The sequence below is a fragment of the Colletotrichum gloeosporioides genome (genome assembly GCF_011800055.1).
Source record: "Colletotrichum gloeosporioides strain Lc1 chromosome Unknown consensus_83, whole genome shotgun sequence".
NCBI classification, from domain to species: Eukaryota; Fungi; Ascomycota; class Sordariomycetes; order Glomerellales; family Glomerellaceae; genus Colletotrichum; species Colletotrichum gloeosporioides.
Window position 1 is genome coordinate 336,100 of NW_025544728.1, and position 27,401 is coordinate 363,500.

At 53.1% G+C, this 27,401-nt stretch overlaps 8 protein-coding genes across 8 annotated transcripts; 5 read left to right on the forward strand and 3 right to left on the reverse strand.

Moving 5' to 3' along the window:
• Positions 1-946: 946 nt before the first annotated feature.
• On the forward strand, positions 947-2,429 carry GCG54_00001013 (O-methyltransferase fsr2; the record flags this gene model as incomplete). The annotated part of the gene is made up of 3 exons (XM_045401142.1): positions 947-1,192; positions 1,260-1,835; positions 1,890-2,429. The coding sequence occupies 3 exons, from the start codon at positions 947-949 to the stop codon at positions 2,427-2,429; spliced, it is 1,362 nt and encodes a 453-aa protein (XP_045258926.1).
• A 2,357-nt stretch (positions 2,430-4,786) lies between these two features.
• On the forward strand, positions 4,787-6,734 carry GCG54_00001014 (Pisatin demethylase; the record flags this gene model as incomplete). The annotated part of the gene is made up of 7 exons (XM_045401143.1): positions 4,787-5,027; positions 5,158-5,354; positions 5,399-5,437; positions 5,466-5,830; positions 5,887-6,012; positions 6,065-6,557; positions 6,609-6,734. The coding sequence occupies 7 exons, from the start codon at positions 4,787-4,789 to the stop codon at positions 6,732-6,734; spliced, it is 1,587 nt and encodes a 528-aa protein (XP_045258927.1).
• Positions 6,735-7,163: 429 nt separating this feature from the next.
• Positions 7,164-7,937, reverse strand: GCG54_00001015 (uncharacterized protein; the record flags this gene model as incomplete). The annotated part of the gene is made up of 1 exon (XM_045401144.1): positions 7,164-7,937. The coding sequence occupies one exon, from the start codon at positions 7,935-7,937 to the stop codon at positions 7,164-7,166; it is 774 nt and encodes a 257-aa protein (XP_045258928.1).
• Positions 7,938-9,561: 1,624 nt separating this feature from the next.
• Positions 9,562-11,034, reverse strand: GCG54_00001016 (FAD-containing monooxygenase EthA; the record flags this gene model as incomplete). Its single annotated transcript, XM_045401145.1, has 1 exon — positions 9,562-11,034. One exon carries the CDS (start codon positions 11,032-11,034, stop codon positions 9,562-9,564), a length of 1,473 nt encoding a protein of 490 aa, XP_045258929.1.
• Positions 11,035-14,083: 3,049 nt separating this feature from the next.
• On the forward strand, positions 14,084-14,659 carry GCG54_00001017 (putative glutathione-dependent formaldehyde-activating enzyme; the record flags this gene model as incomplete). Its single annotated transcript, XM_045401146.1, has 1 exon — positions 14,084-14,659. One exon carries the CDS (start codon positions 14,084-14,086, stop codon positions 14,657-14,659), a length of 576 nt encoding a protein of 191 aa, XP_045258930.1.
• A 3,207-nt stretch (positions 14,660-17,866) lies between these two features.
• On the forward strand, positions 17,867-19,338 carry GCG54_00001018 (uncharacterized protein; the record flags this gene model as incomplete). The annotated part of the gene is made up of 5 exons (XM_045401147.1): positions 17,867-18,041; positions 18,099-18,124; positions 18,188-18,224; positions 18,297-18,750; positions 18,834-19,338. The coding sequence occupies 5 exons, from the start codon at positions 17,867-17,869 to the stop codon at positions 19,336-19,338; spliced, it is 1,197 nt and encodes a 398-aa protein (XP_045258931.1).
• A 918-nt stretch (positions 19,339-20,256) lies between these two features.
• Positions 20,257-21,625, forward strand: GCG54_00001019 (uncharacterized protein; the record flags this gene model as incomplete). The annotated part of the gene is made up of 3 exons (XM_045401148.1): positions 20,257-20,666; positions 20,731-21,199; positions 21,263-21,625. 3 exons carry the CDS (start codon positions 20,257-20,259, stop codon positions 21,623-21,625), a joined length of 1,242 nt encoding a protein of 413 aa, XP_045258932.1.
• A 453-nt stretch (positions 21,626-22,078) lies between these two features.
• Positions 22,079-23,232, reverse strand: GCG54_00001020 (Glyoxylate reductase; the record flags this gene model as incomplete). Its single annotated transcript, XM_045401149.1, has 2 exons — positions 22,079-22,965; positions 23,034-23,232. The coding sequence occupies 2 exons, from the start codon at positions 23,230-23,232 to the stop codon at positions 22,079-22,081; spliced, it is 1,086 nt and encodes a 361-aa protein (XP_045258933.1).
• Between the last annotated feature and the right edge of the window lie 4,169 nt (positions 23,233-27,401).

The window sequence follows — 27,401 nt, forward strand, 5'->3', positions numbered from 1 at the left end:
CCGAACGAATACCCAACGCTCTGGTTAAGATTGATGATTAAGTTTAAATTCGAGATGTGCCATTCATACGACTCACGTCAAAGTCGGACTGGGGCGATAACCGGCGGCTTCTGTCCCGCCTCCAGCTAGACGCACAGCGAGCGGAAACTACCGAAATTCAGCGAATCCAGATTGACTCGGCGCCTGATACCTACATCATCTTACATCCGTTAGTGGCCACCTGCATGGAGAACGTTGGAGAAAATGACGCACCCTTGCCTATCGCAAGCTATCAACAGGTTGCAAGAACAGCCAGTCTTACGGGAAGGTTACTATGGACCACCTTTACCCTTCGCTAAACCGGAACAGGCGACTGGTTCATTGCCAACGTAACATTGACCATCGGTCCTCGGCCACCGACCCCATAGAGTCTAATACACTACAGACACAACGGGGCCAACGGGGCCGAAATGGAGCTAGCCGGCGGGATGCCTGCCGGCCCGCCAGTACGATGACTTCGGTGTCTCGTATGGCATCAAGGTCAGACGGTACTTTTTCTTCAACTCAATGACTTAGAGGCTTGGCGAAGAGGGGTAGTTCAGCAAAGATGTCTTCAAGATGGATAAGATAATCTTATCTGATCTGCAGGGTGCGTGGTATTCCCCGTCACACAAGACAACGTGCCGGCACCTGAGACTCGATCACCGCATGTAGACTCGGAGGAATTACCTAACGAGCTGGAGGGGTAAAGGCGTGATTCAGTCCGACAGCGGCGAACCCTTACGGGCAGGTACAGACAATGTAGACAAGAGGCGCAGGCCGTCTTGGCCATGACAGATGACAGACGGGTAAATAAGGGACGGATCCCCCGGGCGTTTTCAAGTGCCGTGGACTACCGATCTATCTCCCGTTCCATCTCGATTTCTCTGCTTTTCCAGATACCCCTCCTGTTCTTCCTTTTCCCAAAATGGCGTCACCACAGCCTACTATCAACGAGCTCGCAGCCCAGATTGGCCAGCTCTCAGCCGATTTCACCAAGTTCCTGGGCGACAACAAGATCCCTGAGCCTACTCTTGCCGCGGATAGTGTGAGAAGCTACAGTGGTCTGACGTCAGAGGCTTTCTTGCTTCGACAGAGATTGATTGATACTTTGAAGGACCTGTCGTATCTGGTCGAGGGTCCTAGTGAGAGTGTTTTCAACTTTGCCCATAACGTAAGTCAACCACCCCTGAGACAATTCCTGAAGATTGGAACAACATGAATAACATATCATTTAACAGTATGGCCCCGACGGCGCAGCACTTAACGCCATCAACTACTTCGACTTTTGGTCGGCCGTCCCCCTCAACGGCGACGCGTCCTACGCCGATATTGCCAAGCATGTCGACCTGCCCGAGGAGGTTGTCCACCGCCTTTTGGAGCATGCCTATACCCTCCGAATCTTTGAGGAGACGGAACCGGGCAAGCCTCTCACCACTCGGGTGAGACACACTTCGCGGTCCGCGGCTGTTGCCCAAAATGAGGGTCTCCACGGACTCGTTTTCAACATCATGAACGATGCCGGCCCGCCGATGGCGTTCCTTCCTTACGCGCTGGACAAGTACCAGCGTGGAAAGAAAGAGCTCAAGGAAGATATGAGCGAGACTGCCTTTGGCATGTGGCAGAGAGGCGAGTTCTCCAAGGGCTACAAGACCTCCTGGGAGATGATGGAGGAGGACGGCGAGGGCGAGAAGAAGGGATACCGCATGAGGACATTCGTCAAGTGGATGAACTACATTAAGGAGATCTTCCAGCTTGAGGGCATGGTCAGGGGCGCGTACGACTGGGGTAACGCTGGCAACCTCAGTGTCGTTGATGTAAGCCGCCTCTTTGAACTTTCACCTTGACCGTATAGACTGACACAGCACTAGCTCGGCGGTTCCGGAGGTCACGACAGTTTCGTTCTGGCCAAGACTTTCCCCAACCTCAAGATTACGGTCCAGGATCTGCCAGAGTGCCAATCTTCTTTCGACAAGAACATCCCGGAGGAGCTGAAGGGCCGTGTGAGCTTCCAGCCCCACAGCTTCTTCGAGCCCCAAACCCTCCAGGCGGACGTGTACATGATCAAGCTGATCCTCCATGACTGGCCCGATGCCGAGTCCATCAAGATCATCCAGGGTCTTACGCCGGCATTGCGCCCGGGCTCTAAGGTCCTTCTTATCGACTATGTCGGCAAGCAGGGCACCGTCGAGGAGAGCGCTGCTGTCGCTGCGTCGATGCCTAGATCGATCCAACAGATGGGCACCTCCACCGATTTGAGAATGATGGGACTCTTTGGTACTAAGGAGAGACACGTTGATGCATGGAAGGGCATGTTCAAGAGGGCAGATGAGAGATTCGAGGTTACTCGGTTGGAGGCGATTCCGTTGTCCTTCTTCGTCATCATCGAGGCTACATGGCGTGGGAACTAGACCGGTTGTTTGATGAACAATGCGTTACGACTGCTTAGTACATAGGGGAGGATGATTCTTGCCAAAAGTTTTCAATTCATTTTCACGATGCCTCTGAAGTCCTTCTGTTCCTCCAGTCTCTGTGTTGTTTCAGGGTTGCAACCCGCTGTTACGGATGGATGGGCCCATCTAGAATCTCCCAGTCCCACAACTTCGGGATGGTTTCCGGATCCATCATCGTCCACCCAGCGTCCCACTCCGCCCCTCGCTTCACGATGCCCTCCATCCACCGCACGCAACCTTCAAGTGTTCTTTTCGCCCCGGATGAGTCATCAAACAACATGGTTTCGTGGTGTAGTTGGTTATCACGTCAGTCTAACAGATCGAGGTCCTCTGGATCCTCGCCTGGTTCACTGAAGGTCTCCGGTTCAAGTCCGGGCGAAATCATCCCACTGGGCGAANCAGTGTTCCACTGAAGGTCTCCGGTTCAAGTCCGGGCGAAATCAACCCTTGGGCGAATGGGTTAGTGGTATAATACTCGCTTAGCATGTGAGTGGTCCAGGGTTCGATTCCCTGTTCGTCCAATCTTTTGCTGCTATGAAGCTTTTGATAATATGTCGTCGTCCGGTCGACGGTGATGCCTCCATTTTTAGCCCTGCGATAGCTAATACTACCTTCCGAGACTAGGGTTGTGCTTCTCGTAAATCTCACCAGGTGCAGTCCAACCCCTCCAGGCTAATGACTGTCTTTAGCGATTGCAATCTCTCTATCGACCATGTGGAAGTGTGGCGTCATCGGTCATGTGAACATCGAGAAGCCAGTCTGAAGTTTGCATTTGCCGAACATCGCCCGCACAAGATTGAGCTGGACAAACTGTAAATAATTGCGTTCCTGATTTTCAGTGAGATGGGTTCCACAACCTACGGCGCAACGCCGTGCATTCGGTGACAAAGCGGGACACACGGTGGCATCTGAAAGACCGGCCGTCACCTGAATCCGCTGGCCGAACCGCCGTGATTGGAGAGTCGAGGGTGGCAGACATGGGACGCGCGCCGGCGCACTCGTTAGCGCACTCGTCAATGCACCAGTGCATGGAACAAGCCTAGGGTCGGGATGAACTAGTCGAGTCGCTGCAACCTTTGGGTCTGCAGAAAGCATGGTAATTCTGTGACTAGAAGAAGGAGGGCCCGAAGGTGAGACCCGAGGAAGCACTTTGGGAAATCCGATTCACATTTTGGGACGAGATGGGACGGCCGGTGAGCGAAAAGTGGCGCCGTAGATGGGAACTCTTCCGATGGCTTGCATTGTCAACGTGCATAAGAAGGACTGGTGGCTGTGTGATTACTTTGGGGCTAGCTTTCTCTCACTTGGCTGTTCTGTTCCAGATGATAGGTTTGGGCAGCAGGAAAGTCATCATCTTGAACAAAGAACGTGATGGGAATGACTGGTCTGAAGTCATGATTTCAGTGCTTGATCCCAATACATTCTGTCCGCAAAGCCATCCTTGGACCAGACCGGTCCAGGCCGCAGTCCCGTCTCATCCTTCCCCTAACCATGAGCTGGCTTCGGCCGACCACCACGTAAACCTCCAGGATGTTAGCTTACTTGCGTGCGTTAGACGCAGTAGTCAGTCACCAGGCCGAGGTGGTAGAAGACCCTTAGCCAGCACTACATCCTGTCATCCACACAACCACGTCCTTCACCTAGCGTTACCTAGCGGCATCCCCAGCCGGACCAGGCTTGTCCCCGGCTCAGCCATGATTCTGCGTCTTAAGAGTACAGTTAATCTTGCGTGCGCGGTCATAAATGAAGCTCGTCCCCAAAACCTTCCATTAGCGTTTGTCCCTTGATGCTGTCATCTTGAGCTCGCTCACGGGCCAATTTCTTGTGTTTGCTTTCTGATCCCGAGGCTCTGGGACTGGGACCATTCTTCACCGCCGCCCTACTGTGCCTCACATTCCCCGTTTCGTTACCAACCTGTCGGGTCAGCGAAAGAACGAGAAGTGACAAAATAGAACCGGGGGACAACGCCGCGACGCAACAACAGCTCGATCATATCGAAAGAGACACAACACCGAGAGACGCAAACTGACGACCGGCATCATTGGCCTTCGAGACATCAAATCTCAGTCGGACGGTAATTGAAAACGGGAGCGGAACGGGGCGAGTCGAAGCGAGAACATCGGGGGCGGATCGAACGAGCGACATGCGTTTTTGACAGCACCAACAGAAACACTTGCTTCTTGCCTCACCCTGTCGCTGAACCCTGTGCGACGTGCCACGGCGGCGAGCCAAGTGCGCCAGCAAGCGGCACAGCGAGTCTTACGGGGGAAACGACCAGGGCGAGTAGATTGAAGTCGGGAGGATAGCGAGGAAATATGACCGGCATCCTGTCCTCCACCGTTGGCTGCGCGTGGTTTCCCGACACCTCGGGGTTACTGATCAAGTTGATTGGACTGCCAATATTCGTCGCATTTCTGGTGTGGGAGTTCCGATCATGGTATCGGCTGAGAAAGATCCCCGGCCCCTTTCTGGCATCGATTTCGGTTTTGTGGCAGTTGAAGAAGGCAGTTGGAGGGACTTACCACGAGCACTTGAATGATGTTGCTAGGAAATATGGTAAGCATTATGTCCTAATTTCCCTTTCATGGACATCTATTGCGAAGGATGGGACCTCAGATTCAATGACTTGGGGCATACACAAGCAAAACAGCATGCCGACAACAGACGCTGATCAACACCACCACAGGACCCTTGGCGCGCATCGGCCCAAATGAGCTGTTATGCACTGACCCCGACTCACTGCGCAAGATGTCGGCCGTCCGCTCGCCGTACATCAAAGGAGATTTTTACGATTCCGGCCGCATCACCCCCGGCGTCGACAATGTCGTCTCGATGCGGGATGAAGAGGAACATAAGGCCATGAGGGCGCGCATGGCACCGGCCGTAAGTCATCCTCTTGAATCGATGTCACGCAAACATGACTACAGCGAAGCGAAGCGGGGGCGCTGCACCCTACTGCTAGTTATGTCAGTAGCTAAATCTTAAGATCGATAGTATGCTGCAAAGGAAAATGAGGGTTTTGGCTTCGAAACGGGCATCGACCGCCAGCTCATGAATTTCGTACAATTGATTGACCAGCATTATGTCTCTACCGATGCCGAGTTCCGACCGCTGGATCTCGCTGAGAAGACGCAGTACTTTGCGTTAGACGCTATTGGGGACATTTCTTTTGGCGGCGCGTTTGGGTTCCTTGCAGAAGACAGGGATCTGTTTCGGTACATCGAGATCAACGAGTCGTCACTACCCATTATGAACATCGTCTCGGTGCTTCCATGGCTCGGTCGACTTGTTCACAAATGGCCATTCCGTTTGATGTTGCCTACAGAGAATGATCAAATCGGTTTTGGGCGTTTGATGGGGTGAGTCGCACACCCTCCATGCTCATGTAGAATGGACACTGACTGGCGTGCTGCAGTTTCGCTAAGAACTATGCCGAAATGAGACTACAGCCTGGGGCGAAGCCCCAGAAGGACATGATGCAGGCCTTCATCAATCAGGGCCTCAACCTGGACGAGCTCATTCAGATCGTCTACATCCATATGTAATGCAAACCCACCAAGACATCCAGGGCATCTTAACTAACATCTCCAAAGGATTGCCGGCACCAATTCTGCCGCACAAGCGATGCGCATGACTTTACTATGCTTAATAAATAATCCCGTCGCCTACCGCAGGCTTCAACAGGAAATCGACGCTGCCATAGCGGCGGGTTCAATTAGCTTGCCCATCACTAACACCGAAGCTCTTAAGCTTCCGTACCTCCAAGCCGTCATCCGCGAGGGCCTGCGATTCTACCCTCCGGTTACAGGATTGGGGTTCAAGCAAGCACCTGAAGGCGGCGACGTGCTTAACGGCTACTACGTTCCCGCCGGCACACAAATCGGGCAGAACTTTTTCGGTGTCGGTCGGTCACAGTGGGTTTGGGGCCCTGACGCCGATGTTTTCCGCCCTGAGCGATGGCTTTCGGCGAGTGCAGAGGAGCTGAAGCAAATGAACGCGGCCGTTGACACACATTTCGGCCACGGCAAGTACTCATGCTTGGGAAAGTCCATTGCCATGATGGAGCTGAACAAGGTTTTCGTCGAGGTATGTTTTCAATTCATTGACTTTTATTAACGGTGGCTTACGTGACTTTAGCTGCTACGGAGATACGACTTCACTGTCATGAACCCCGAGAAGCCCATCAAGACGCTCAGTGCGATCTTCTTCGTCGCTCGAGACTTTTGGGTACGGCTCACGCGTCGCTCCGCCGAGACGTGGTGAACACGCTGTTTATAATGACCAACACTGGTTGATGTAGCGATTGATGATGTATATTTGTATTTACGTGTAGCAAGAACATGTGGCGGTTGGTAGATGGACTGATACCCAATCTCAATATGTCTCGTCCAACTCTTCAGGTTCGGTTATCTTGGAGGCTACGGTAGTAACCGCAACTTGCATTCGATACCGCCCGACATGGTCTGTCAGACTCTCGGGGTAGTCTTCCTGAGACAGCTTTACATATCTTCACGGCGTAACATTGCATGGCATGCCTCATTTGCTTAGTGTTGAGGTCCTCAATTAATACGTGCGTTGCCGAATCCTAACATATCTGACAGTTACGAAATAAGGCACAGACTCCACCGCGTATGCAAGCTGTCACGCTGCGAAGCCACATTCTAGTGTAAGACTTCTCGCCAAGTCAAGGATTTAGAAGATCTCCTCCTCCTCTGCGTCGTTGGTGAGCTGAACATCACGCTTGAAGATCTCCTCCTGCTCATCATCGTTCGTAAGCTGGACATCGCGCTTAAAAATCTCCTCCTGCTCGTCGTCGTTGGTAAGCTGGACGTCGCGCTTAAAAATCTCCTCCTGCTCCTCGTCGTTGGTAAGCTGAACGTCGCGCTTGAAGATCTCCTCCTGCTCATCATCATTCGTGAGCTGAACGTCACGCTTAAAGATTTCCTCCTGCTCATCATCATTCGTGAGTTGGACGTCACGCTTGAAGATCTCCTCCTGCTCGTCATCGTTGGTGAGCTGCACATCGCGCTTGAAAATTTCTTCCTGCTCATCGTCGTTGGTGAGCTGAAGCTCACGCTTGAAGATTTCCTCTTGCTCGTCGTCGTTGGTGAGCTGGAGCTCACGAGCCTTCAGACCCTTCCTAGCCGTCTCGGCGTCCTCGGGGTTCTCAGCGGCGAGAGCGTTGAGGATGGAGTTGACATCATCCTGGCGCTTGAAGATCTCTTCCTCCTCGGCGTCCTGAGTGAGCTGGAGCTCGCGCTTGAAGATCTCCTCCTCTTCGGCATCCTGGGTGAGCTGCAGCTCGCGAGCCTTCAGACCCTTCCTTGCGGTCTCGGCATCCTCGGGATTCTCGGCAGCGAGGGCGTTGAGGATAGCGTTGACGTCGTCCTGGCGGGCAACGAGAGAGTCGAGGGGCGCGGCGATGGCGGCGGCGGCCAAGGTGGTGAGGGCGACGGTGAAACGCATAGTGGCGGTTGTAAGTGATTGTAAGGATTAAAGGATAGTAGATTGAACGATGTGAGCACAGCTCTGGAAGTTAAGATTTGAAGATTATCGAGTGGACCGGCACACACGGAGTTTGGACACTGTAGAGTAGGAGTTCGCACGGAAAAAACTGATGGCTATTGAGGAGGCATGGGTATTTCAATGTCTGGGCAGGCCAGATGGACGCATCGGGACGGATGGGGTGGGAGAGTTCTGGCATAGTTTACCAGGCGGGTTTGCCGCACTGGTGCCGCGAGAGCCGACTCAGCGGATATCGAATGGCAGGCGTCGACTGACGTCTCTTGGCAACGCAAGCATTTTCATCCGAAACATCACGGTCTGGCGAACGCTTCGAGGCTTACCTGGTTGGGAGTGTCGTTGTGTTGCAGTTTCATGTGGGCGACGAATCGCAACCACGGCTTCGCGTGGGGGTGGAACGGTGGGGTCAGGGGCAAAGCTCTCGGCTTTTGAGGCTCAGGAAAACAACGAGGAGAAGAGGCTCGTTTGGTTTAAGCTGGACGCGTAGGGCGGACGGAAAGTGGGAATCCCCCGCACGGAACGGGAATGATGTGAGGAGGAAAGATCGGGTGAGGCAATACTTGTCGGGGGTTGGGAGTTCCGTGCCCTGAGCCTCATGTCTTGCATTGCATGCTCGGACGCAATATGGTTGGAGGCCGTCACATGTCCAAAGTCAAATTTGGCTCAAGATAGACGAGACTGCCAGGTCCAGGACAAAGGTTGAGGCGGTGTTCAGCTGTGTTTGGATGAGGACGGCAACGCGGCAAGATGGCAGGACGGCCATCTTCACCAGTGCCTCACCAGTGGTTATAGTTGAGATGTTCATCGGAGAATTAATAGGCTTACTACATAACATTGCATTGAATGGGTCTCTTTGCAGGAGAATTCCCGCCGGGATACTGTCGATCCCGTCGCTAGTGCTGGAAACTTCCTGAGACTGGTTTGGTAGGGAGTTTTTGCCGCGATCCCGCTGCTACGTTTCGTTTTACGTCTGGGCTTGTCCCAAAATTAGCCAGCCCAACGTGACTGTGCACGGGATGTTCCTCCTGTCCCAAGGCCATTCCGTCTGCCATCGAACTCCGAAAGCCAAGCAACGGAACACGATTCCCATGCTGGAGAACCCTTTGAAGGTTTGTCCATCAAGCTTGGCAGAACTTTGTCTCTGCCCTGGGGAGACAGCCTCGTTGGATCCAAAGTGGTTAGATCTCCCGCAGTACAGTCCCTGCATCCACAGTAAAGTCAACCAAAGTCCCAGATGTTCCAGATTCTTACTTGATCTGCGGTAACACCAGTGCTGACGACGAAACAAACCTCCAGGGTTGGCTTGGGTGCCAGCACCCACCTGTGGGCAAGACTACGGCTCATCCGGAGGCCAGGGGTCAACATCGAATTGCCGCAAAAGGATCGAGAGTGGTATTGCGCAGCCCCACGATCGACACAAGAAGTACGCTAGAACAAAAGGCACTGCAAGGTCTGATGTAAGAAGGTTAACTGAGCCTCATTGTCAAGCTACCTCGAATGTATTCCGCTCAACCTAATAGTAGCCACCTTGAACATCGCGTTGAATTTATCATCATTGGTGTATACATTAGATGTCTTTAGACTTCGTCGTCACCCGGTAATCCATGCCTACTGTCACACTACCAAACCACAGAGCAAGCTTGTCCACAATCAAGTTCTTCCGTCCATACCAAGGACCCTGGTTCGTCACCACAGGCATCCGGCCATGTGCCTTCTTGAAGTAATTGGACGTAGCGTCCACGCATGGCAATCGGGGGGCATCCCGTTTCTCCTCATCAGACAGTATCGGCGTGGCTGAGACGGCGCCAGTCTTTTGCATCTGCTTGATCACGCGGATGCAGATTCTCGTGACGGTGTCGGCACCAGGTGTCCAGGTCTGAGTTACGTAGCCAATGATGGCAGCCGCGTTGGGTACCCCATCCAGCATGCATCCGCGCCAGCAGTACTTATCGCCGACCTTGACGGGAACACCATCGACGGTGACTTCTGTGCCGCCGAAGAGCTGTACGTGCAGACCCGTGGCGGTGATGATGATGTCGGCAGGGAGATGGCGGCCAGACTTGGTGCGGATGCCGTCGGCTGTCACGGTGTCGATGTGGTCTGTTACGATCTCAGTGTTGAGCTGGTGTAGTGTCTTGAACACATCGCCATCGGGACACATATTGAGACGTTGCTGGAAGGGATTGTAGCGAGGCTTGAAGTGGATGTCGACTGGATAGCCCTTGGGCAGCCGGCGCTTCGCATCCATCCTCAGGAACTTCTTAGCCGCTTCGGGGAAGTTTAGAACAAACTGGATGAAAAATGTCTCGAGAATGAGATCCTTCAACAATATCATCCAGTTGGCGAGGAAGAGAGGTAAAAACCTCTTCAGCGACTTGTCGAAGCCTGACTCAGCCGCAAGCGCGAACACATAGGACGGACTGCGCTGGAGGATCGTGGTAGAACCCGCTGTCTTCGCAATATTCGGGAACAATGTCATTGTTGTCGCGCCGGAACCAATAATAATAACTCTCTTGCCGGTGTAGTCGAGGTCTTCGGGCCACCACTGCGGGTGGATGACTTGGCCCTTGAAGTTGTCGATGCCAGGAATGTGTGTCTCAAGTGCCTTCTCGTACGAGTAGTAGCCGGAGCACACGAACAAGAACTTGGCCTTGATCTGCTTCTGGCCCTCTGGGGTCTCGCAGGTCACCGTCCATTTCGCTTCGTCACTGTCCCAGCTTGACGACTTGACTTTGTGACGGCATCGGATGTGGTTGTCGAGGCCATGTGTCTTGACCGCATCCTCAATGTACGCGGCGATTGGCGCGCCTTCGATGATCTTCTTATCGTGGGGCCATGGGTGCCACCCGAACCCAAAGTTGGTCATGTTGGAGTCGGAGCGGAAGCCAGGGTACTTCCAGTAGGACCACGTGCCACCGACGACGTCACGCGCTTCGAGTACGGCGAAGCTGCTGTCTGGCAGCTCCGTCCGCACGCGATATGCCGCGTTGACGCCGGAGATGCCAGCGCCCAAGATCAGGATGTCGAGTTCTTCGGTCATGTTCACGGCAGAATGCTTCTTCTTGGTGATCGGCGTTCAACGTGGTCAGGCCGGCTGACTTGAGGTTCTTATGTCTTGCTCGCGTTGATGCGATCAGAGGATTTTTTTTCTGTTGAGGAGGCTTGCTGCCGAGGCATTTCTGGTGGGACGTGCGCGCCACGGGCGTAGATCTTGCAGCTGGCGTAGGGATGCCATGCAGGGGCTTGCATGTCTTAACAATTTCTTCCTCATTCATGTCGGCGGCTGGTTGGTCACACCGGACTGACAGTGAGCTGTCGAAACATGAAGTCGAGCCACACATCAAGGAACTAACTTATGCGAGTGCGAACGGCAAACGTCAGCGAAAGACGAGTGCCTCGGTCGGGAGGGTTCATACTCTTGCTGGAGCTGTTCCCATTGGGCGAGCCCTCAACTAAGAGTTCCGACGATCATTCTAGAAGGCCGACACTATCAAATGCTGTGCATCTACCACGCCGCGCGCACAGCATTATACCATCGCCCGAACTATGGAAGATCTCCAACCTCGGTATGATCAGTGGCGGCCACCAATTGGGTTATGCATGGCTTTACGTGGCACCGTGGGTGGCTATTGTTGCTGTTGTTGCAGATCGCATGGCACAGACTATCGCTACCACTAGCAAGGCTAAGGGGAATACAGTAGAGGGCGTTAGATACTACCAGCTCTAGTTTCGGTGATGATGCACGGGCTAAATCGGTGAAGACATCTCGGTTGACAGTTGGCCCGTCGCACTCTCTTGGCGGCCTGGCAACGTGTTTCCGTTGGCAAACCCCCACAACTATCCGTCCGGGTCGCCGTCGGAGCCGGGATCAAGCATACGCGGCACCGAACCCGTCGGACCAGCATGTGATTTCCTTGAGAAATCGACCGTCACCAATACCTAAACTTTCAGGACGCCTTGGCAGATGGTTCTAGTATTGTCCATCATCTTATTTACATGGATGATTCATAGTCCGCATCTCACCTCGACGTCTAGCTTGGGTTTTATGCTGAAGCTAACAACACATCAATGTTAAGCTGTGCAAAAGTTCTGTCTTGCATCTTCGTCGGAATCTGAATTAATTTTGGTTTCACTTTTAGTGTTGAAGTTTGGAGTTGAACAGCTAGATTTCGCAGCAATCCACTACTTGTCGCACATTTGCTCGGCTCTGGGACAATTGCACGGAGACACACAAAGCATTGGCTTGCCATTAGCTCAACATTTGCTCGACTAATAAGAGTTCCATAGACTCAAGGAATGAAAAATTACGTTTTCACCAAGAGAATAGTGGTAGAGCCCATATCACCTTTACTGGTTTAACAGCAATACTCGCAGTGTTATCGTCTATTCTCATATAATACGCATTAGGGCGTTCATTTAGATTGATAAGTAATAAGTTACGATATGCCTCTACCACCTCCTACTTTCACGTAGCTTGGGTTTCCTTTTGCCCAGTAATTACAGTAAAATCCCCCACATTTGTGGAGGGATAGAAAGCCGCAAGGCTGGCCGGCCCCTGGCCAGTCTAGTGAGCCAGATATTCAATACGCCTCTTTATGTTAAAGCGTTACCTTCAGAGACTCTGTTAGCCTTTTCTTTTTTGTGTGGAACGTTATGTGTAGTTTCAAGAACTCAAAGATTGAGAACAGATCCACTCCCTATTGACAATTGGTACAGTTACTACTACACTTCAGACGGATGCGTACCTATGTAGCTGAGCACTGCGCCTTACTCTTACAGAGAAACCTAAGCAAATCAACAGACAGGATAGTCTGCCTCAATCGGAAGTTAGTTTCTAGCCTTGCTTGCGATATGATTGCCTGTCTAGCCAAATTTCATCGTGTCTCTAACTTAGGTCGCCAACAGAGTAGAAACGCCTCAACCTTATAACGAAGAAGAATTTCAACTAAGATACTATTAACATGAAAGCTATTTCTATGCTTGGGATAAACGTGATCCGCGTTGCCTGCATCGTATCACATGATGTTCACATTCCCTTAAGCAGCTTATGTAGTTGGATCGATGGCAACTACATGCTTTGAAATACAAATTATAGCTTGATCAACGAGTAATTCGTAGTTTTTGCTGACGGTCTCTCAGACACGATCCATCGGCCAATGAAAACACCCAAATGTTCGGATTGTTGTCAACGGATGAGGTGAGCTGACAGTCTTATAACTGGTCTCAAGGAAGACAGTTCAAAGCCCTCGGACCTTGTTCGGAATGTCTGTAGTTTCTCGAGCTGCCACGGATGCTTTCATCGCATCATTTCAGCTGGAGAGACTTACCGTTGTTGTTCATCGGCTTCTCTCACCGCAATGCCGGCAGGCTTATCGCCGACCCGTAGGTCAACTCATTTGCACACCGCCGCGCTAAAATGACGCGATAGGCTATCTATTCCTCTCAGTTTCACCGTCCCGGAAAACTCGTAAACGTCCGGCCGACAATCTAAACGCCGATTTGCTTTTCCAGCAAGCAACTCCAAGTCCGTTGAAGAACCTATCGCCGATATGCCAATCCGTTGGTCCCGGAGAGGGGTAAGGGGATATGTCGGGCGGGCGGGGTTGGCGTTGCGGCGAAGCAACTTACTTCGACTGAAACTTTGCGGGGTATCATCGCCATCACGCTCAAATCGGGTGCACACCCGATGGGCTGGGCGCCCTCACAACAGCAACAGAACTGGTGCAGTCGAGTAAATTAGGCGGAAATGGCAAGTTTATCCCCGTTGCGTGATCGGAATCAACGTTTGGCCCGGCGCAGTGACGAGATCGAAATGCGGGGAAGTCGTCGAATCAAGTAAGGCAACGCGTGGAGTTTCGAATCAGAGCCGGCGCTTTCGGGGATCCTTCGGGAAGCCGTGCCGCCAAGCTGTCGGTAGATGTCACCGTCCCGGCCGGGCATCAGTCGATGTTAAAAGTGAACGGCCTTCGCTTTTTATATAATCTTCAGCACGCCATCAAGGTTCTAGTTCGTCAAGGTCCTCCATCACACTATTCCGTAAACGATCCATTCAATACTCCGATTAATCATCCACACCTGATCCATCTATCATGGCGCCCTCTCTCCACCCCCTCATCGACAACGGCCTCACCAAGGGCGACCCCAACTTCGCCGGAGGCAAGCTCCGCTGCCTTTGCAAGACCAACCCCGTCGAGGTCACTCTCGGCGGCAATGTCGCTCACAACCACGCCTGTGGGTGCTCCAAGTGCTGGAAGCCCGAGGGTGCCCTCTTTTCCGTCGTTGGTGTTATTTCCAGAGACCAGCTCAAGGTGACAGCCAACGAGAACAAGCTGCACGTCGTCGACCCCTCCGCAGTCATCCTGCGTAACGCATGCAAGGAGTGCGGGGTACACCTGTACGGACGAATTGAGAAGGACCACCCCTTCAAGGGTCTGGACTTTGTCCACGCCGAGCTCTCAGACTCCAAGGGCTGGCAGGAGCCGCAGTTTGCCGCTTTCGTTTCGTCCATTATCGAGCAGGGATTCCACCCCAAGGGCATCGATGAGGTCCGCCAGAAGTTCAAGTCTGTTGGACTTGAGACATACGACACCCTCTCTCCTCCTCTGATGGACCTCATTGCTACCTGGACTGGTCAGCAGTCTGGTCGCCTTCCGGCCAAGTTGTAAATAATACGGTTGTTATGGGAACATGGGTATTAACTGTGTTGGCAAAAGCTGCTCGGGCTTTACTGAGCATCTGGATGAGTTGGATGTAAAATAGGATTAGCTTGGCCGCATGAGACTGTACCAACCCAAATAAATCTGACTTGATGGCATCTTAAAACGCTGGAATTTGGTGCACTGTTCAACCAACGCAGTGAACTCGACTAACTTAAGCAGTAGCATGAGCTTAATCCCTAGCCTCCGTGCCGTAGAAGGCGATCTCTCTTCGAGCCTCCGTCCTGGTGATAGGATGATGTGGCAAATGATACAACTCGTGAAGTCGAGTTGAGCTGTTCAGCACATGCCTTCTTTCCTTAGGGAAGGTAGATTGGCATCTTCACGGTCGAGCGACGAAGCATCATACTCAGCCAACATGCAAACTTACATGCATTGACAACCTACCAACAACCAGACTTCGAGATAAACTGCGCACCTGGGATAGAGAATAAGGAATGTTTGCAAGTCCGGTTTTCTCCGAGGCCTAACCAACGTCAACTTTTACTGTTCGCCTGAATATCCATGCCGTATTGGAGACAACGAAGTTATTGGGGTTCTATTCCTGCTGCAAGCTGCAAACTGTGGTAAGCAAAGGCAAATGCACCGTATATCTGTGTTAGGACGATGGCCTTATCCTTGCGAAAACTTACTACACTGTCGTAAGGGTGAAGCCAGTCATTGTCTTATTTCAGAACCCTACCTCATTTGTGTGTTCATCTTTTATACTCCTACGAGTTTTGTATGTTCGCGAATTACCCGCTAGATTTCTCGCTCTACAAAATTTTGGTTTCCAGCCCGTGCTTTCATGGCAATCAATTCATCAAGGGAGCCTTCCGGACTAACATGACGTGACGTAAACCCATTCTTTAAGAGAGATCTGAGCGTCTCAGAACGCACGTAAGTCTTTGCCTCTTGGTTCGCATTAGACCCGTCAACGCCAGTCTCCAGCATAAACTGATCCCCAAATTCATTGAAGCTGATCACTTCCAAAGTAAAATTGCCTCAGCTTCGACGGCGTGTAGAGCCATACCGGATCCGGTACTTCGGAATGTGGGCAGGATTCACGACTCGGAGCCCCGGCGCGGATCGGAGGCCAGGAAGCTACTCATGAGGTTCCTCGGTTGCGTAGGTCGGTCGAAGACTCGGCATCAGGGCCGCCGACGCGGAATGCACTTCTGGTTGATTGCTGCCTAACATGAAAATCGAACTCTTGCTTCAGCTTTGCTGTGCGGCCGGTTGGCCGGCGATTTTCCTCAATCGGCGAGGGCAACCGACACTTAAATGTCTAGAAACCGCCGTCGAAACTCAACTCCAGCTGGCGCTAGATCACCATGGAACACGATTGGTCTGGATTCTCATACTGCCTTGTCGGTCGAGTTCTTGGCAACGCGCCGTTGGGACTTCGGGTCTCGGAAGAAACTCGTTCCCAACGAACAGACTCTCGGTACCCCCGGCTACCACCACGGTTAGGCCTTGGCTTCCATAAAAGACAAGTCATGTCCGGCCCCGAACAAAAGAGAAGACGATGAAAGACCCAGTTGAAGGACTGCTAGATTGCGCATAAATGAATCAGGGTTCGCAACGGACCCGTCGCTGAGAGGGGCCCCAAAACTTTAGTCTCTCTCGGTTGCAAGGGTTGCGGAGTGGTGAGCAAGGGTCTTTGGAAGTAATACCGTGCGCGGAAAGGATCGACATAAGGCAATTTTGACAATCACGCAGCGATTTTAGACCCAGCCCAGCCGCTTCTAGCGCTGAAGAGAACGGTACTGGCAGTCAATTGCGTCTGGGGTCTGGGGTTGAGAGTCGATGAAGTTGAAGTTAAGCTTGTTGGCTCGGTACGCGAACCAACGATGATGCTTGGGGTAAGGCGACTAACAACCGCCGTTGGCTTTGGTCTGGTTGACGGGAATGCCTAAAATTGCAATTAACCTTCTAGAAGAACTTGGGGTCTTTTTTTCGACTGATTCTGGGATGCTCCTTCGGCTGCAATCCATCCGCTATCGTCCCTTGCGTTGCCCAGGCGCGCCATCTTCTTGGCCGGACCAGGCGCTCTAAGCGGCTTGGCAGACAAGGAACAAGTCTGCAACCCCTGAGGGAAAAATGCGACGCACGACATGAAGAAATGTTCCCTGGCGCTGGTACACCCGACTGTCGGAGCTTGCAGAATGCATCTGATCTTTCATTGAAAAGCGTGATATCTGATCCAGCGCTTTGGAACTTGCCGTTTAGGGCAGATATAGCTTCAATGTCGATAAAACACACCGACCCGCGGAGACAGCCTCATATGGTGCAGACGTCAAAACACAAGTGGCCCGTCAACCCGTCTGACTTGCCGTGCCGCTCACGGCAGTCAACTCTACTCTATATTAGCGTGGGTCGTGGGGGCTATCTGCGTTCTGGCATTTCTCCCTCCGGGACTTCAAATGTCCTGAGAAGCAAGGATCTGGATACAGGCTAGACTCAACTCCAACCTGGCTCCCGGTTTCTCCTCAGGTCTCCGCTAGTGCCTTGGAGTTTGAGCTCTCGTTCGCCCGCTTGTGTTGAAGGAAGCTCTCGAAACCAATGATATTCCCAGTTGACGGCGGAGGATCGTTGGGCCTAGTCGAAAGGAAACGGCCCCCTTTCCTCGCCTCGCTCAGCGTCCCCCCTTGGAACACGAGAGGAATCAGGATCACGCCGTCCGCACCCCGGAAGATGCAGAAAACTCTACTCTAGTAGTGCGGATATCTCCAGCAGTTATCTTCTAGAGCCTGTCAAGCTTATTTTCCCGTGTATCATGTTGAGCAGAACATAGTTCGATTCCTTCGTTTGGCGGCTCGCATCCTCGGGAAGAGGAGGGGCTACCGTGGCGACATCGTGGATCTCTCACAGGGAGATAATGAAAAGAAGATCTACATAAAGAAAGGGCATGCCTACTTGCCCATTACGACCCTTCGGTCTGACCGCTCTTCTGCTGCTCCGGATCGACTTTGGGTCTGCTCGAGTGCGACTTCTTGGCCCTGCCCACTCAGATCGAGACCCAGACCCAGCTCCTTGGAACTGGACGCAAGCAACGCACGACTCGCAGTCAAAGCTTCGCCTTGGGGGCCGATCGCTCCCTTCTTTTTTATCCACGGCCAGCCCCGTGCAAGGCTGGGCACCTCCCTCGCGATCCATCCGACCTCGATTTCGAACATGGAGTTCGCAACCCTAGTTGCTCGGCGTCCCGAGCACGTCGATGTCTTGACGATCCCGACGCCGCCTCATCAGGCGACGGCCATCTTCATCACGTTCTTCTTCCCGGCTGTGTCGGTTCTCATCTTTGCGGCACGAACGTACAGCAGACTTACGACGCGACAATGGGGTATCGGTATGTTGAGTAGACTTTGTCAGAAGTGAGAAGTGCAAGCATGCTGACGCGATTTAGACGATTGGCTTTGCGGCATGGCAGTGGTATGCAGATCGCCATGAACTTGAACAGTTGGCTAGGAAAGATAGCTAACAATGTGTCCGCAGCTATGTGCAGTGTGCATGACGCCGCCATTCTTCATGTGTAAGTTGGTTCCAAGTCTCTGCCATGTGATCTGCATTGTCCAGAAACCGTATGCTAACCACCGGCTTTCAGACCTCAAGCTCATGTACTTTGGATACAGAGCTGTTGATGTACCCGCGACCTTGGACACTCGCCCAGCAATGTGGTGGTTCTTTATGATGCAAATGTTTTACAACCCGGTCCTAGCGTTCGTGAGAGCGTCGGTTCTGGTTTTCCTTCTGCGTCTCGGTGGACAGAAGCCTGGCGTCAGATGGACAATCCACGGGCTCAACCTCATCAATGGCTCCATGGCCGTAGCCATCTTTCTCGTCGCCCTACTCCAATGCTTGCCGATCGAAGCCAACTGGGAGCCCACCATCAGAGCGTCAGCACAATGTGTCAGCAACTCCTTCCACGTAACAATCTCCTGTCTCAACGTGTTGATGGACATCCTGGTGTTGATTCTTCCGTTCTGGATTTTCTTGGGTTTGAAGATGCCGATGGGTGCCAAGATTGCCGTTATCTGCGTCTTTCTCGTTGGTGCTGTGTAAGTCAACCATCTACCCCTTTTCAACCGGGTGCCCATCCAAGTATGCCAAAGCTTCAAGTTACTAACGATGACTCAAATAGTGTAACCGTCATTGCCATCATCCGTCTAGTCCTGATCTACAGACTATTCTACGTACCGCCCGACCCGAATAAGGATCCCTTCTACGACATTGGCGTTACCTACAGCGTCGTCGAAGTCAACCTAGCAATCATCTCCGCGTGCGCCCCAGCACTTCGACCCATGTTCCGAAAATGGTGGCCCAAGCTGTTCGGCGGTATCTCTTCCGGAAAGACCAGCGCTCTCAAATACTACGGCAACTCTTCTCGGCCCCGCAACACCGTCCGGGACAACGACAACATCACTCTCAAAGACATGCGCATGACGCGCTCGCAGCATCATACCGAGATTCGCAGCACATCTCCCTCCGGATCCGAAGAGGAAATCATGACATACAACGGCATCATTCGCACAACCAACGTCAACTTGACATACGAATCAAATCCTAACGTTGGAGACGATGCCCGTTCATCGACGGATTTCAAGATGGGCGGGAAGGCCCAAAGCACCAGAGGTCCTGTTTCTTGAGGAGAGGATGCAGATGTGTGACGAATACCCAAGAGCCGGAGTTCAGTAGGAAGCGTCGGTTTCTTTTGTTTTAGTAGCAAGATATCCAACCCCTTGGAGACATGTTCTCATAATGTTTTAACACTCACGTTTACTCAATGCAACCTCTGCTTACGTGCATGGAGAACCGTATTACTATCTCAAGATTCATTGATCATCCCTGAGAGTAATACCTACTCAACTTCGATATGAATTGCCATCTGAAGACTTTGCTTTCAAGTTCATGAACAACACACTCATCATAACCCTTGAGTTCAACTCCCCCTTTCCTCCAGCCACTTCTTTGAGTGTTGGTCTTGAGCATCAATATGCTGGCTTTGTTGTTTTCTTTGGTAAAGTTCTTTCCCAACCCATCTTCTGCTCACTCCACGGTTCGCGCTATATTAACCAGCCTTCAAGGAGTTGCCGACTAAGCATGAGCTTGCTTAGTCGCCTGGCGATGCCCTTACACCCATTTTCTCAGCGTCCCTGAAGGACCAAACCAAGAACGAAACCAGTCACAATAGGCGAGTGCAGTCTTTAGAGAGGCTCTTTCCTTCTTGATTTGTTTCCTACTGGTTTTGTTTGCCTCCTTCGCTTGTTTCGGCCTCGACGCGCCCCCTTCGCGTCGGCCAGCCCACAGTCTTTTTTTCTTCCGTACGACAGTCGAAAATCTCACGAGTTTCCTCCTCTCTTCACCATCGCAGAGCCGAGCTCGTCCACTCGCGACAGTCTTTTCCACTCCTTCATCGCTCACCGGTCGTCTTTCGAAGGCTGCAAGCGTTTCAAACTGTCTGAACGTCGTCACTCTCATTTCTGTTCTGCTCCTCGTCGATATTGAAACTTTTCAATCGCTACGCCCTCTTCCCCCTTTCGCTGTCTGAGTTGCCAAGCTTCAAAATGGCTCTCTCTCGAAGAATCGATTTCAAGTTCCGCCGCGGCATCATCCCTTTCTCGATTTCCTTCCGTCCTGTCATCTCCCCTACGACCGGCACCATCATGCCATCTGCGGCCTCCCAGAACCTCTCGGTCAATGCCTTGGATGAAGGACCGGGCTTGATGGACATGCCTGTCGAGATTGTGCTCGAGGTTATCAAGATGTGCCACAAGAACAGAGACCACGGATCCGACCCCTTCGCCCCTCGCAAGTACCGCAACACCACTCTAGAGCTGTCCATGACTTGCAGCGCTCTTCGGGAAATCTGCATTCCCCTCCTGTTCCGAAAAGTCAGAATCTACCGCGCTGAATACCGCGCCATTCAGCCTCTCAGGGCAATGCTTCTCAACAATAGGATTCAGAGGGCTATCCGGTGAGCAATCCGCCAATTCTTTTCAAAAACGGCTGCCTCGTTGCGGAAAGCATTCAGTTAACAGAGCCCTCAGATACTGCAAGATTACCGTCCACCCGGGACGCGAATCTCCGAACGTCTCCGTTCTCGCCATGGCACTCTGCCAGGCTTTGGATTCGATGGTCAATGTCCAGGAGCTTGTCCTCGATCTTCCCAGCCAGGAGACCCTGGTCACGCACTTGCGTAGCTTCATTGAGCACAGCATGCTCCAGCTCCCCGATGTCAAGAAGGCGTCCTTCGCCCGCAGCTCGGACCTTCCTGAGCACGCGGTTCGCGTGTTCCCGAGTCTGCAAGTGCTCAACGTCGGCTTGAGTGACCGTCCTATTCAGTCACTTGGACGCTGCTTCAAAACAGCTAGCCGTCTCCGTGAGGTGGAGATTCGCAAAATCGATTGGACCCCCAAGACCCTCCAGTCCCTCATTGCCATGCTCGGCGGCCTTCCGAAGTTGGAGTCTCTTGTCATCATGGGATCGCTGAGGAATGTGAGAGTCTCCGTGAGTTGCCAACTGCCAATTCCCATTTCAATATGGCCAATTACTGATTATCCCTGTACTCAGGAACTCGTCTCCAGGTTCTCGCCATTGGAGCAGCTGCGACACCTCACGTTGACCGCAGAGCAGCAAATTTCACGCGACGTTGACGACAATGGTGAGGTCAACTGGGACTTTGTCGAGAGCCTCCTTCACAGCCACCAGTACAACGAAGACCTCCCCGCCAATGCCCTGGCTATCTTCAAGGCCTGCCCCAGCTTGCAATCCGTGTGCCTCGTCCGAGACTTCACTGCTCGCAACTTCGTCCCCGTCATCGACGATGACGATGAGATTGTCGACGTCAAGCTTGAGGGACGGTACAACCGTAGCTCCGGCAGCGGCTACTGGAACCCCAATGGTCTCATTGTCAACGATTTGGCTTTGGCCTAACCGAGGAAACCAGTTTCGCAAGATGACGAAGTCTCGGAAGGCATTTTACACTACGGCTTGAGTAGCCACCCAAAGGAGGTTTCTCTCAACAAATCAGCAGAAGCGTCTGACGGTTACGGACGGAGTTTACGGATGGTGAATACGGGAATGGCGGCCTCGGCATGAACGTTTTGCAGGACAGGTCCTGGGCTCACGGGCCTTGGGACTAGACCAGCTGGATGTTCCAGCTGGGAGCCGACCACATTGGGATTTATTTGCTTTTGGGAGGTCTTTTTTCTTCATTATGTGTCACAAGACCTCGGATCGAGGCACGATTCCCAGTACATGTACAAGTCTCTGTGCCCTGGATAAGGGTTTGTTGGTTTACGATTAGGTACTGGATGAGCAATGGCAACGGAACTCTAGCTACATATCTTGGCTTCTGTCCCTCAACTGACACGCGGAAAACATAAGTTAGGCTAACACGTTGACAAGGACATCTCCCGCCTGCCACCTCCTGATGTTGTCCACTTGCTGCTGATACCAGGCGTTCAACGTCTCTTCAACAACGTATCCCATGTGAGGCGTCAAGAGCACCTTACTTCGTCCGTCCTGGCCCCATTCCGTCGTCCTCCACTCGCTATCCGTGGGCAAGGGCTCGAGGTTGAAGACATCCAATGCGGCGCCGCGGATGCCGCCCTTCTTCAACGTCTCGAGCAGGTCCTTCTCAACCACGAGTGGCCCTCTGGAAGTGTTGATGAACAGCGCCGTTCTCTTCATCTTCGACAAATCGTCCGCGTTGACCAGCCCGCGGGAGCGATCCGAGAGCACCAGGTGCACGCTGATAACATCAGCGGTGCTGAATAGCTCCTCTCGACTGACAACCTTGAAGGTCTTCTCGCCATCGGGTCCCTCGACGGGCAGCCCTGCGCTCGTGGCCTTCTCATCCGCGGCCTCCTGCGTGAGATTCGTGCTCCAGGCGATGATCTTCATTCCAAAGGCGAGGTGCATGATCTTCGCCGTCGAGACGCCAAGGCGGCCGAGACCGAGGACGCCAAAGGTCTTGCCGGTCAACCCCATCGCGAGGTCGGTCTGCCACAGACCAGACTTGACCGCAACGTCGGACGAGGCGATGTTGCGTGCCAGGGAGAGGATGAGGGTGACGCAGTGCTCGGTCGTGGAGTTGGTGCCGACTTGCTTGCCGGTGGCCTTGTCGGCGGAGCCGGCTACGGGGATCCCGCGGTCCTTGAAGGCGGGAAGATCCAGGCTGTTGTTGCGCAGGCCGGTGGTGAGAAGTAGCTTAAGATTTGGGAGGCGTGAGATGAGGTCCTTGGGGAAAGGGGTTCGCTCTCTCATTGTGCCTAGCAAATGTTAGTCTTTCATGCTAATTCTTTTTCATGCCAGGGAAGCAGTTGAAGAGTAATCTTACAAATGACATCAAACGGCTCCAGTCTCGAGACCAAAGCATCTTTGACGTACTCGGGAGTCTCTGGGTGGTTGTAAGGCAGAAGGGTGTCCTTGAACGTGGTGACGTCGAAGAGCGACTTGTCGAGCTTGCTGAAGTGGGGTTCTGAGACGCCCTGGTAGTCATCGAGGACGGCGACCTTGAGCTGTGTGACCTGAACCATGGTTGCGAGGCTTCTGAATGGCGTGTAGTGTGAATGACCGATTGAAGGATTCGTGATGCGCGGCGGCTGCGGTTGTGAGAATACTCGGAGCGAGGTGACCACAGACGGCCGGGATTGCGGGGTTGTCAGGCAACTGAGGCGAGATCGGAGACGGAAGGGCCTCATGCGAGAATGATGGGACTGGATTATGAAGCTGAGCGTATTGTCACTTGATCGGGTTGAAGAGACTGAAAGGCGATGTTTATTTTCAAAGGATGTTGTATGCGAGAACCTCGATGACTCAATTCGGCATCTTCAAATCGGCAAGATGCTCGGTAATAGCAGTCCCGATTAATCAGCGACGGGAGAATGATGTGCATGCAGCCCTATTTCCCCAACGATGACACTTCAGAGCGGGAGGGATCTCGTCAATGTTGAAGCAGACTGCCGGGTAAAAACTAAGCCGGCGTGTTTCTCACGACCCGGATCGGAATCACGGAGTCCTTGTCAAAGCCTTACAACGCAACATCGCTGACCGCACGCCGGTAGCTCTTCCGATGTGAAGAGCGGCAGAGACCGACTCGGTGCCGATGACACCGACCGGGCTGGCTGACTTGGGTTCTCGCTACTTAACACTGCCGGCGCACTTCCTTCTGGTGCGGCAATGTGGTTCGACGCAGCTCGAGCCGGATGGCGTCCACAAAGGTTGGCTTCCCCTCCTCTCGGCACTTCGTTGGGGCCGAATTGATTGACCAATCATCATCGTTTATAACAACAGGGATGACACGGTTGACGTTGGTGATTCTGATGACTGATGTGTGCTATCTAATCGTCCTCTTTTCCCCCGGAATGAACAGGTTACTAAGTACGCGGTGCGCACACGTACGCCCGCGCTCTTCCACCCACATCCCTGGCCCCCAATCTCCAGTTCCTCTCTGAGGGTCAGGCCAGGCCACTCCACGAGCTCTGGTGACACGCCGTCTCTCTTCACCAGGCCGGGAACACCCATGATGCTGGCGATGGAGTTGAGATGGAGATTGCCCGGAGAACGGTGTGGAGTTTGACAGCTGCGGGCAACCAGAGAATAACAAAACAGCAGACCGGAGGACGGCGCCTAGCCCGTCTGGCTGAGGCGGCCGTTGACCGCTGGTGGCCGTTTTTTCTGCTCAAATTTGGGGTTGACTCGGTCGAGACACAAATTGTGGGAATACTCTCTTGCGCGACGGAGTTTTCCTCATCCAATCGGCAGAGCATTCAATGACGCCATTCTTTGGCGAGGCGCTAAAGAGAAAATGTTTGTAAAAATTCATTAATCTTTCCCGCGTTTGCGGTGTGAATGGGCAGATATTCGGTGAAAAACAGTCATTCACTCAGATTCAGATCGTGGGCCGCAAATTCGCCCTCCCATGTCGAACGGGGGACTCACACAGGTGATATGCAATTGTCACTGCCACCTGACGGCTGGACTACCTGCTGGATTGTGCTCAGAGGCTGAATATGAGGAATCCCGCAGAAGTTCCTCGCCAAGTGCAGAGCAAGACTTCCGCCTCCCCAAGTCGGTAAATCGGTTCGCTGCTGCCAAGCACTCTAATCGTTCCATGACAAATGATTTCTCTCTGGTAGGCTGTTGGGAGTCCTCGCCTCTCGAAAAGATCCATGCACTAGATCCTCTCACCTGAGTTCCCGGCTGTCCAGTTTCCTTTACGAGTAGCCCAAGCCCGGGTGGCCGGTTCGGTGTCTTGTAACGTAGGTCTGGCTCATCACGATCACCGGGCATTCGCCGTATCAAACACCCAGAAAGCTGGGCAATCGCAACTGAATGTCACCTCTGCATGGCGAATGCAGTCGGGATTTCCTCGAGGCCTTGCCAAAGCTGGGGAAGCTCGATACAGTGTTGCTTGCCTTACAAGCCCAGGGTCTCGTTCATCCGCTCATCCCCCGCCGATCAGGCTACAGTAAATGTAACGTGCTGTTGACATGATAAGCTTTCTCAAGTGGTTTTTCGGGCGCCCTTTCCGAGTCTCTGCTCTCGGCGCTGCCGTGTGGTCTTGGAAATGTCTTGTATCTCTAGAGGCCGCTGCGCCAGGCGTCCATCCCGCCGCGGCGTCGCCTTGACCCGAGGTTGCGTGCTTTCAGCGCCCCTCTTCATTCGAAGGCAGTGAGAGGCTATCAGTGTCTCCCGCTAGGGCAGAGACTCGGCGAAATCAAGTCAAGACCAGCCAAGATGGCGGGAAACGACAGGGCAGGCGAGACAAGACAGGGCAAGAGAGGCAGACGTCCCGATAGACTCGTCGCCGTGTCCACTGAAAGGGCCGTGTTCGCAAGCTGCTCGGGGGCACGCGGAGAGTTTCAGAGGACCCAGGTACTTGTTCGAGCGCCCCCCGGACGCCACCTGCATCGTGCTAGGCGGTGGGCTAGACAGGGGCACAGGGGCCTCCCACCGTCCCGCAAGTGCGCCATCTCCATCATTTCGCAGGCGTTCGTCCCAATAAACGGTGGTGGCCGTACACCCTCTGAAGTTTGGCTGTTTGCTGGTTGACTTGATGTCGATTACATCGATGGTTACATACGATTATCGATTTGTGAAGAGAAGACTAGAAGCGATGGCCTTGAAAGAGGAAGTGGTACGAAAATCACTGTAGAATGAAGCATCACATCAGCTCATGAATCCGTCTCAACTTGTTTCCTCGTGTCTGCAGATTGAAGAGGCTTACTATCATGCCTTCCTTCAATGATAAGCTGCTCGAATCACATGTCTCTTCAGGCTTCGGCCAAGAAGTCTGATACGAGAAATCATGTTTTCTCGTTCGCTTCACTCTGCCATCCAACTCGACCGCCGTACTTGTGCAGCTCCTTTCTTATCAAGATGGATTATTGAGTGCCAGAACCGGGCGTACATGTAGGCTCTCAGCGGCAACATCCCGCGTCCAACAGTCCCTGGGGTGGTGTAGCCATGTGCTGGCGCCACTATGGATCTGACAATCTGTCAGTTCAGTTTGTACATCCCACCCGGCGGCGGGCTTCTTCTCTGGTCTGTGTGCCGCGGCACGCCCACTGACAGTTGACACGCGACACTGAGACGGGCTCTGATTGCGTGGGGTTCGGGGTACTCCCAGCCTCCAGGATATGTTCGAACTTTTGCTCGATGCCAATGCCTCGGCGGGCACTAACGCTGCGCCAACAGCAACACAAGCGATGAGGCGAAGCTTGCCGGCTTGGAACATGCCTTCACTGGCGTCTTGGCTTTGGACGAAAGCGAGCGCGACGGGGGGCACTTTTGAAGAGCCATTCGAGACTTGGAAATGTGAACATGAAGCCAAGACCGTATTCCTTATGAATTCTCTACCACCTTTCGTTTTGGTCCCTGAGCCCCATATCTCTCCGTCTATCTAGCCCGCCGCCCAGGAATCTGGCACGGTTTGACTAACAGAAAGGGAGCTTCTGCAAGATAGATATCTGTTAAGACCACTACTACCTGACATTGAAGCGCTAACGCAAGGTGAGATCGGGCACTCCCACATTCCCAAAGACCCCCCCTGGGACTACTGCACAAATTTCGGCGGTATTCAGTGGAGCACAACAGGATGTGCCATACGAAGGGCCAATCCGAGTCGGCCATCTCTCCGAAGAGAAGGGATCCAAAAGGCCCTCTGGATGGGGCCAGGGCCAGTACCAAGAACTGCAGACAAAAATCCCCTGGGGTGCTGCTGGCCGCGGGCTCGCTGGACTGGGAATAGCCTCCTCAATCGGGACCAACCAGAAGACCTCCCAGGATTAGACCGTGGGCCGCAGGGACATTAAGCTCATGGGCCACCGAAACGGCTCTTATCGTTTGGGAAGGTCGCCGGGGTTTAGTGGCACGGCAGACACAGGCAAACCTAGCATGCAGTCCGTTCTGAGCGCGTCTGCCAACGAGTGCGACATGCAGAGGCTATCTTCATAAGGAACAAGCGTGAAGAACAGCAAACAATTGGTGTGACACGTTTCTTCGAGAGACTGACAGCAAGGTGGTAGCCATGACGGCGTCATTCAGCGGCAATCCTCGGCACTGAATGCGTCTTGCCTCAACCTTCGTCTCTCATCTTCTCGTCGTAAACGGATGCGGCCACTTTCCCCTCACTCAGCTGCCCAACTGAATATTGAGCCAAGGCCGGTTACACCCATTCACCCTACCATGGAACAACGACCTC